Source organism: Orcinus orca, chromosome 14, assembly GCF_937001465.1.
Source record: "Orcinus orca chromosome 14, mOrcOrc1.1, whole genome shotgun sequence".
Classification (NCBI taxonomy): domain Eukaryota; kingdom Metazoa; phylum Chordata; class Mammalia; order Artiodactyla; family Delphinidae; genus Orcinus; species Orcinus orca.
Window position 1 is genome coordinate 43,040,079 of NC_064572.1, and position 9,984 is coordinate 43,050,062.

At 55.6% G+C, this 9,984-nt stretch overlaps 1 protein-coding gene across 1 annotated transcript; it reads right to left on the minus strand.

Annotated features, from left to right (window-relative positions):
• Positions 1-307: 307 nt before the first annotated feature.
• Positions 308-9,753, minus strand: RBP3 (retinol binding protein 3). Its single transcript, XM_004286499.3, has 4 exons — positions 6,706-9,753; positions 4,291-4,481; positions 2,282-2,424; positions 308-786 (listed from the first exon to the last, which is right to left on the minus strand). Exons 1-4 carry the CDS (start codon positions 9,751-9,753, stop codon positions 308-310), a joined length of 3,861 nt encoding a protein of 1,286 aa, XP_004286547.2.
• Between the last annotated feature and the right edge of the window lie 231 nt (positions 9,754-9,984).

Sequence of the window (9,984 nt, forward strand, 5' to 3'; positions counted from 1 at the left end):
TATACTATAAAATTAATTTCACCTGCTTCTCTATACTTTCCTTGAAAATGTAAAGTGACACATGTGCCTGGCCTCCGTGGCTCACGTTATGACGTTATTGGACAGAGACGCTCTAGTTGACAGCATGAGGACCAGGGGTTGGTGATTAAGAAGCGTCGGTGGAGATAGATATGGACTTCACTTCCCAGGAGGGGGTTGACTTTGAAGGGGGTGAGCTTCCTGTCCTGAGGTGTTCCAACAGAGAGGATGTTGGCCATTGGGAAGAGACCAGGTATATGAGCTCCAAGGGTACCTCTGATTCTCAAGCCTACCCAGAGGGCAGCAGGCCCCTTTGCTGCCCTTTGGGGGCCTCAGTTGGGACCTCGTGCCTGGGTGCCCCTTGGACATGTCCCGGAGGTCCCGGCCTTTTCTGGCTCTGGCTGTGGTGGCCCTTGCGGCGGCCCTGCAGGCGTGGGCTCCGCCTCGCCCTTAGCAGAGTGTGCTGGAGCATCTCCTTGGCTCTGGCGAGGGCTGCCTCTGCAGGGACAGCCACGTCAGGCACCACGCCCACCCCTTCCCAGGAGCTGCCGTCTGCAGCCCCCACTGAGCGGGCAGTGGGGATGGTGATGTACAGGTCGGTGTCATCCACGTGGTAGGTTTGCGGCAGCTGGCAGCCCCCACTGGTCACTTCCCCGATGACCAGTGCCCGGCCCAGCCTCTTCAAGATGTAGGTAAATTCCTCTGCGGCGCCAGCTGTCAAACTGCTGGTCAGAATGACCATACTCTTCCTGGAGCCGTAGCGTTCACCTGCAGGATACAAGGCCCTTCAAAATAGGGAGTCAAGTCCCCACCCTGGGCATCTGCCTTCTCCATACTGCTTAGACTCCAGAGAGGAGGGCCAGGGATTTAGTTCTGTGTCCTTGTGTCCACAGGCAAGTCACCCCACCTTTCTGAGCCCCAGTTTCTGCATCTGTAAAATGGGGATAAGGATGTGTGCTGTATCCCAAGCATGCCAGTGCTTGAGAGATTTTATCACCAGTGATGGGAAGAGGCTGGACGGAGTTACACGAGAAAAGGGCTAACCTGACCAGACTCTCTTCACTTTGGACCCTCAGAAGAGCCAAGTTTGTGACTTAATGACGACAGCCCTCTAGGACAGTGATGTCCAATAGAAAAGCAACATGAGCCCGAATGCAAGCCACATACGTCATTTCAAGTTTTCTAGAAGCCACATTAAACAAGTTAAACAAAATTGATAAAAGGAATTTTAATACTGTTTTATCTAACTCAATAAATCCAAAATTTCTTCCTCTCAAAATGTCATCAATAAAATTATTGAGATATTTTACATCCTTTTTTTTCATAAAAGTCTTCAAAATCTGGTGGGCACTGAACACTTTATGCCTCTCAATCCATGTGTGGCATGTGGCTTCCGTACTGGACATCGCAATTCCAAGACCCCATGATCTGCAGATCTGTTTTTAACGACTGGTCTTGAATGTCTATTTGAATTGAGAATTCATCTGGTCCTGTTTTATTTACATTTTGCAATATTATTGAATGTATATCTTGGAAGATTCCCTCCAAATGCTTGTGTGATAAGGAAGTATGCAAATGAAAATTGCAGGGTGCTTTTCTGATTGGAGGAGGCACACCCCCCATTGGTTTCCCAGCCTCCTTTTCTCAGATGCATGCGCAGTTTCCTTGGTTTTGCAAGCTAGGCAAGGGAGATGGAGCAAGTCTATCCACCTGGGCTGTGGCTGGAGAGCCGTGGCTCTGTAAAGCGCGGGGCCTGTACTGCTTCCTCTGGCCACTGCTCTGGGCCCAGGGCAGTTAACAGAAGCCCCATCAGAGTTATGAACTTCCTTTAGGTAGGTGTCCTGGGAAACTGCTGAGAGTTCAGGTGAGATGGAAAACCGCTGGAAACGCTGTGGGATTTGGCGATGACCCGAGGACCCTTCTAGCTTTACATATGTCTTGCAGGCTGATGGCTGCTGTGGCAGGAATGGCAGGCATTTTGGTTTTAGACAAACCAGTGTTTGAATTTGGGAGCTATCACTTATTAGCTGAGTGACCTTAGACAAGCTATTTGACCTAGTTGGGACTCATTTTTCTCATCTAGAAAATAGGTATAATGGTACATGTTTTGCAGGGATTAAAGGTCTTATGTACAGAGTACATGGCATAGGACGGGGGCTTTATATTCTAGCTACAGTTACTTTTACCCGAACCCAAACTGTCTTTCCTTGATTTCCCAGAAGCTTCTAGAATGATAATAGGAAGGAAAGGCTTCTGTACCCACCTTCGAGCTGTGCGTGGGTCCAGAGCTCGCTGACAGAGTCATTGGGCCGGTTGTAGATTTTGTCCAGCAGAATAGGTGGGCCTTCGTCGAAAAAGTAGGAGCATATGGCGGAGATGGAGGAGGTGGGACCACCGATGTTGAACCTGAGGGAAGGGAAATGTTGCCCACTGAGGGGCGGAGCCCACAGGGAAGCCCTCGGTGCCCCTCTGGGTGCCCTAATCCTTGCCCTGTGGAGGGTTCTAATTCCAGGCAGCCTCAATCTGGTGTCCTTTCTTCCTCCTACAGAATTCTTTGGTTGGCATTTCCCAGAGTACAAGATTCTTGAGAACCAGAGACTTTGTGGTCAAATTCATTTAGAAAATACTGCATAACTTACCACCCCTTCTGTTCACACATTAATACATTATGTGATACATATTGTATATGTTATATTAAAGGCCCTAAGTCCTGCAGTCTGGAACTTGTTGATAAATTTCCCCAGCTTACTGACCGTGGACTGCTCCCATGCACCCATGCTGCCTGCACATTTTGAGAGCACTGTCTTCCCTAGTTTCACGCTTGATAATTTCACAAAACCCACTAGGTATCTTAGTTGAGGTGTCCTAACATGGCTCTTAGTGTGGTGGAGTGTTCAGAGTTGTGGAACTGCATTGGGGGTGAGGGATCCTGTGATCATTCCAGGCTATTTGGATTTGTCCTGCTGTGTGACCTCGCTGGGCCCCTGTCTCCTTATTTGTGAAACGAGGAATCCTGGGCTGGCAGTGTATTAGGAGTCTCTTCCAGTTGATGGTCTAGGATGGGTTCAGGGCCCATGACTTTGGCATCTGAACCTCCAAACCTTGGCTTGGAAGGATCTTTAAGAAAGCACCCCTATGGGCTGGGTCTCCTCTTTAGAAAAATGTGGATGACACAGTTAAGCAGAAAGGGACTTAGCATGAGGGCCATTTGGACGGTCAATAGAGCGTTTGAAGAATAAAGTCATCAGAGGTGCCACAGGAGTCCCCAGGCTCAAGTTCTGTGTATACCCAAAGCCAAGCCCTGGGAGATGGTTCATCTTCCAGGGAGGAGAGTCCGCCTCTGGGATCCGGTGCCACCTAGTGACGACTAAGAATCACAAGAGTTTTGCAAGCCAGAAGCCAGAGCTCCCTCACAGTCAATCCAGCAGCTGGGGATGGGGGGCGGGGGGGCGGGGCGGGGGGAAAGTGTCCAATTCCCAGGGGAGCTGGCTCCCCCCTTCCCAGTGCCCATGGAAGGTGCCCAGGACACGTCTGCTGATGGCCCCGGGAGTGACAAGAGGTCTGGTTACTGAAGGACATTCTTCTACCCATTACCCTCCCGAGTCCCCTTCCCCAGCTCTCGGAAGGAAACTCAACCTGTATGAGGCATACCTTCACAGAAGCAGATGAGAGGTCTAGCTGAAAGCATCCCCCCAACAATCATTTTGTAGTGTAAAGAGTTCTTTTTGCAACAATAGTGGCTAAGTCGCAAATTCTCTCTGGGCCACTGGCTTTATGATTCTCATGACCAGGGCTGTCCTGGGCTGATTTCGTGAGATGTGAGACACAAGCACAGGTGGAAGCCTAGCTGTCGCAAACACGGCTGATCATCAGAGTCACCTGGATGTTAAATATACAGATCGCTGGACCTCACTCCTGGGGCTCTGGATTCAGCAGGGCGGGGTCCTGGAATCAGTGTGTTCAAGGTCACCCTTCCCCTCTCTCCTCACTGAATCCTGTGACTAGGTAAGTTTGGGGACCACTGGATTAGCTCAGTGGTTCTCAGCCTTGGTCACCTGAGCTTAAAAAAACCAACAGTGGTGGGGCCCCACCTGGCTAATTAAACCAGAACCCCAGAATAGCTGGCCAGAGCCCTGAGAGCCAGGCGGGCTATTCCACTTGGGTTCTTCCCGGCGTCCCAATGTCCTTTCATCCCTACTAGACTCATGGCTTTGGCTGTCTTCCAGCAGCTGCCCCAGCCTCGCTGGGAATTGCTGAGCCCCGCCCACTGACCTCATGTCGACAATCAGGGCGTCCGTGTGTACAATCTTCTTCCAGACATGCTCCACCAGCAGCTCGGAGACCTGGGTGAGCAGCTCACAGTCCCCAAACATATCAAACCTCAAGTAGCCAATGTTGCCCTCAAGCACATTAGTGTGGAAGGAAAACTTGATCAGGTCTTCAAAGACTTCAGGGGAAGGGATCTGAAAGAGTGGGAGGTCGGCTCCATGTCAGGAGAGGAGAGATTTGAAAGCTCAATTTTTTTTTTTTTAAGGTTCTGAGTATCTTTATTTCATTATTGACCATAGTACTTAAATGGACAATTAGCTCCGCTAAAGAAGAAAGTCCAGGTCAAACTCTCCCATAGCCATGTTTCCCTGTTCTCTTGCCAAACCATGCCCAGCATCCACCCACTGTCACTTCTGCCAGATACAGTGAAAGGTCAGATTTGAAAGTGGGTGTCATGGAGGTCCTTTATATCATGAGATATAAAGGGAAGGGAGCTAACATTTCCTAAGGAGGTTGTAGGTGCCAGGGCCTTTCCTGATGGTATCCAGGAGGTTACATGGGTAGTGGGCCTGGGATATGAACCCCAATGAGTGGTCAGCAGCCTCTTTACAGGGAATGCTCATGGGTGCCAACCTCTCACCCTGGCGTCAGAGCTGAAAGGTCCAGGCACGGTCTCCCCTGAGCTCCCCAGACACTTTTTGTCTCTGAGCTCATCGTCTAAAGACATCATCATCTGAAGACATGAACTACTGGGCCCTTGAGTCTTTACCAGGGATCTGGCCCTGTGCTGAGCATGTTGTAGCAGTTTCTATAGAGAAGACACTATTATCCCCATCTTTTTACTGAAAAAAATTGAAGCACAGAGTGATTAAGTAACTTGCCCAAGGGCACACAGCCAGTAAGTGGAAGAGCCAGAATATGAATCCACACCAGGTAACTGCAAACCAGGAACACCCCTGCTGACTAGGACACCCGGCCTCCAGGCCTTGCGCTGACCTCAGTCACAAGCCCTTTGGCCATGGGCCACTCTCCTCTGTACCCCTCCGGGCCTCAGTTCCTCTTTTTGTAAAATGGGTAACAGTTTGGCAGTAGATGGTTTTGGTGCCCTCAGCCCTCCTCTGATTTCAGCCACAGCTTGACCCAGGCTGACACGGCTTTGCCTCTAGCATACCCTTGTTTTTTACTCTCTACTTCAGGACCTTCTCCAAGCTGCCCCAGAATCTGAGAGCGTTCATGTCCCCAGGGGGACCTTCAGCTAACAGAAAGCGGGAGCCGCGGGGTCACGTCTGCAGAGGCATTCCTCGCACTTGTCAGGGTGCTGTTGCGGTCTTCAGAGGCAACAGGCTCCATGATGCGCCCACACTTCCTGTCCCACTTTCCCCGCACCCTCACTGCTGCTTCAGTGACCACCTCCCACATCAACGGACCGCACCTAAGCCCCTGTCTCAGGTCCTGGCTTCAAGGGAACCAGGACAAATGCTTCCCTGCCTACTTGTTGTGACTACGCAGTTATATCATAGACGATAAACGCCATGGAGAGGTGTTGTAAAGGTGCTTTAGATCCAGCTCTTTGCTGATGGGAGGGCTTGGTGAGTCCTGCGGTGTGCTTTGGCCCTTGGTCGGGAGAACTTTTCCCTCATCTACCCTGCAGCAAAACTCCTCAGCCTTGATTTACCTTTTCAGTGTTCCCCAGACCTGCAGTGCTGGCTGCAACTATCTTGACCACACAGCCTGGCCCAGAATTTCCCATTCAGTTGGCCCTTGTATCATGGTGCACGCCCACCCGGCGCAACTCCTTTGGGAGACAGTACTTGGCATTGCGGGAGGGGAGGAGAAGGCAGTCGGTGCCTAACCAAGGCAGCCTCACTGCAGGGGTTGTTCGGGCTGTGCGTGGATACTCCTGGACCTGTCCCCAGGCTCCATGCTCTAGATCCAAGGCAACTGTGATGCCAGGACCTGTGCCGATTCCCTGTCTCCATCCCCCTGACTCATTCACACAAACTGCAAACCCCTGAGGCAGGCAGGTGATGTGGGTGCACACATGCCCCACATTTCCAGAACAGGAAATCACGGGGACCCATGTGACTTGTAAACCTCTTTCTCCAACACTGACAATGAGAAGCCCTCCAAACCCTCGCATTCGACCCAACCAAGAGTGAAGCTCCTGCTATACTAGCACTTTTCAAACTGAGCTCCTGTGGGTACCGATGTTCTACTGAGGTGCTTAGGGACCTCATGGGCATATGAGGGACTGGAGGACAGGGTGAGAGAGAGGAAAAGATGTGACTGGTGAAAAATTTAACATGAAAACACGTCTGGAAGCCGTTGCTTTGCACCCTGCACAGAGCCCTGGATGTGCGGACAGTTGGTTGACTCTCTCCTGGGACTGTGCTGGACCAAGTCTCCCTTGTAACTCACCTGCATGGGTACAATCCCAGGAATGCGGTCCTTGGCATCCTCAGGGATATGGGCTGTCTTCAGGTGTGGGTCCCCGGACAGCACCTGCAGGTCAGCCTCCAGCATCTCGGCCAGGGCAGCTTCTGAGGTCACCCTGGCATAGCGGCTCTGCAGACGGCTCAGTTTGGATGCCATCTTGGCTCCCAGCTCGGGGGAGGCGTAGTTATCTGCCACGAGCTTCCCAGCTGTCTGCAGCACAGTGGGCACCTTGGCACGCAGGGCCACTATGTCCTGGGCTGTGGAGAGGGCCACGCTCATGGGCACGGTGATGTCTGGCTCCACCCCAGCCAGGTCCCAGGCCTCACCGGTGCTGGCGCTCAGGGCCATCTGCGTGGGCATGGAGGCATATAAGGGGCTGCTGCCCACCTGGTAGATGCCCACGGAGAGCGCCCCTCCAGCCGTGGGCTCCCCGATGATGGTGGCGCGCTGCAGGTCCTGCATGGTGTGGGCGAAAGCCTCAGCCGCCGACCCGCTGGTGTGGCTCACCAGGATGTAGAGGTCCTTGTGGGAGCCGTAGCGCTGGCCTGCCACCTGGGGCAGGGTCCACACCTCTGTGACCCTCGACGTGGCCCTGTCAAAGACGGAGTAGAGGTGCTGGCGGGGCTCTGCCTCGAAGAAGTAGGAGCAGAGCAGCGGCACGGCCGTGGAGTAGCTGCCAGGGTTGTAGCGCAGGTCGACCACCAGCGCGGGCGTGTCTACCAGCTTCTGCCACACCAGCTGTACCAGCTGCGGCCCGATGGCTTTCACCGTCTCCAGCTCAGCCATGGCGTCGAAACGCAGGTAGCCCAGCCGGCCCGGCAGCACCTCTGTCTTGAACAGGGCCTCGATGAGGTAGGAGAGCTCCTCTGGGGAGGGGACGATGGGAGGTGGTAGGGGCACTTCCTCAGCCACCATCTCGCCGGGGCTGTGGAACACCAGCAGACGGTGGTCTCCAGACATCTCCTGCAGGTCTGCCGTGAGCTGGGAGGCCAGCGACTCCAGGTCCACTGCTGTGCGGTAGGCCCCCTGGGCCAGCTTGGCTTGCAACACGGCGCCTGTCTGCCCCACGACCTCTGGCCGAGCATAGTGGGCCTCCAGCAGGTGCCCCGTGCCCTCCACCAGCTCCCCCAGGCTTCGGTGGAACTCCAGCACCTCCTGGGCTCTGTCCAGGGCTTCCTCAGCCAGTACGATGGCATCGGGGACCACGCCGCCCCCCAGCCAGCACTCGCCATGGTTGTCGATGAAAGTGAGCACGGGCACTGTGAGCGCCAGGCCGCCCTCGGGCGTCTCCAGCAGGGGCACCGTGTGCGTGTGCAGCAGGCTGCCCGCCGTGATCTCGCCCACCAGTGTGGCCCAGCCGAGCGACTGCATGAAGAAGGCCAGCTCCTCGGCTGCGGTGGCGGTACGGTGGCTGGTGAGCAGGTACACCCCGCGCTGGGTGCCGTATGGCTGGCCCAGCAGCTCGGTCTGGCTGAAGTGCTCCTGCGTGACATTGGTGCGCCGGTCGTAGGTGGTGAAGAGACGCACGGGGCCGGCGTCGGGTCCCTGGAAATAGGAGAGCAGCAGGGGCACGGCGGAGGACGGCCCCCCAGGGTTCTGCCGCAGGTCCATGATGAGGTGCTCCGTGTCCTGCAGGGGCTCCCACACCTGGCGCAAGATGTACGGGGCCAGCACTCCCAGCACTGAGGCGTCAGCAAACCTGTCAAAGCGCAGGTAGCCCACGTTGCCCGGCAGCACGGACACCTGGAACACGGAGTCCACCAGGGCCCGCCGGGCAGCCTCGTCCTCGGGCACTTCTGAGACCATCTCCGGGGGCTCTTCAGCTTCATCCTCGGGCCCAGAAGAGGTTTCCTTGGACCTGACCACCTGCACCAGGAGCCTGGGGTCCTCGGACACGGCCTGCAGGCCGGTGTTGAGCTTAGTGACCAGATCCTCCTCGGAGACCACCGAGGACAGGTCCATGTTGGCCAGGTGGTGCAGCAGGGCGGGCACGCGGTCCACCAGCGTGTAGTATTCCCGCAGGGCCTCCTGCAGGCGCTGGATGACCCCCGGCAGGGCGCGGCGCAGCGTGAGGATGGCCAGGGCCTTCTCCAGGGCCTGCTCGGCCGGTGTCCCCACACAAGGCAGCACCCCGCTGCCCTCCCAAGTCTGGCTGCCCTTGCCCAGGGGCCCCAGGGACCTGGACACGGGCACTGTGAGAAAGAAGTCAGACTGGCCTATCCTCAGCTTCTGGAGGTCCAAGGCCCCCCCCACAGTCCGCTCGCCCACCACGATGGCCCTGCGCATTTGTTTGAGGATATAAGCGATGTCCTCAGCCACACCCCCCGTGCGACCACTGGTGAGGACCACCACATCCTTATCGCCACCGTAGTTGTCTCCTAGGACTTCGGGGAGGGTCCAGATCTCAGTGGTCGTATTAGAGGGGCGATCATAGATGGTATCCACATGCAGGACTGTGTTCCCTGGGTGCAGGTAGGAGATGACATAGGGGATGCCGGAAATGTGGCCCCCCGTGCAGTGGCGGAGGTCCAGCACCAAGGCAGAGGTGCCCATGAGCTTCCTCCAGACGTTGGCCGCCAGGAAGCTCCTCAGCTTGCTCATCACCTCCTGGCCCGGGATGTCGTCCACCCGCAGGTAGCCCACATTGCCTTCCAGAACCTCATGGCGGAAGCCGTTCTGCAGCCCCGCAATGAGTTCCTCTAGCGTGAGGTTCTTGAGTGCTGGGGCTTGCCGGGGAGCCTCGAGGGTGCTGGGCTCGTAGGAGATGACCAGGCGAGGGTCGTTCAGGGAGCTCTGCACCCCAGCTGTCAGCACGTGGGCCAGCGTCTGAGGGTCTGAGATGGCCAGGATCTCACGACTCTTGATGGCCTGCTCGATGGCTTCCTGCATCCCCATCAGGTTCTCTGGGAAGCAGTAGTTATCCAGGAGGACCTTGGCCATGTCCAGCACCAGGCTCGGCTGGAATAGGTGTGTAGGGCCAGCCAGGCTGCAGAGCAGCATGGGCAGGAGCAGGGCCCATTTTCTTGACATGGGGATCCAGAGGGAGGGCTGGCTCCTGCACAAAAGTTCTCTCGACACCGTGCACCAGGCAACAGCACTGCCCTGCGCGGCTGCCTTTCTCCCGCGTCCTTCTCAGCCAGCGGACAGAAGGTCTGGGGCTAAACACGGGAGTTGGGGTGCAGCTTCCAGCTCCGGTAAGCCTTTAATCCTGTCTAATTCAAGCGCATCAGCCCTGGGGACTGGGGAGAAGCGGCGGAAGTG

Coding starts and splice junctions, on each gene's coding strand:
- RBP3 (XM_004286499.3), bottom strand. CDS start 9,753: ATGTCAAGAAAATGGGCCCTGCTCCTGCCCATGCTGCTCTGCAGCCTG. Junction 2,425..4,290: donor GCCCTGATTGTCGACATGAG/GTCAGTGGGCGG, acceptor CCCTTCCCTCAG/GTTCAACATCGGTGGTCCCA. Junction 787..2,281: donor GACCCACGCACAGCTCGAAG/GTGGGTACAGAA, acceptor TGTATCCTGCAG/GTGAACGCTACGGCTCCAGG.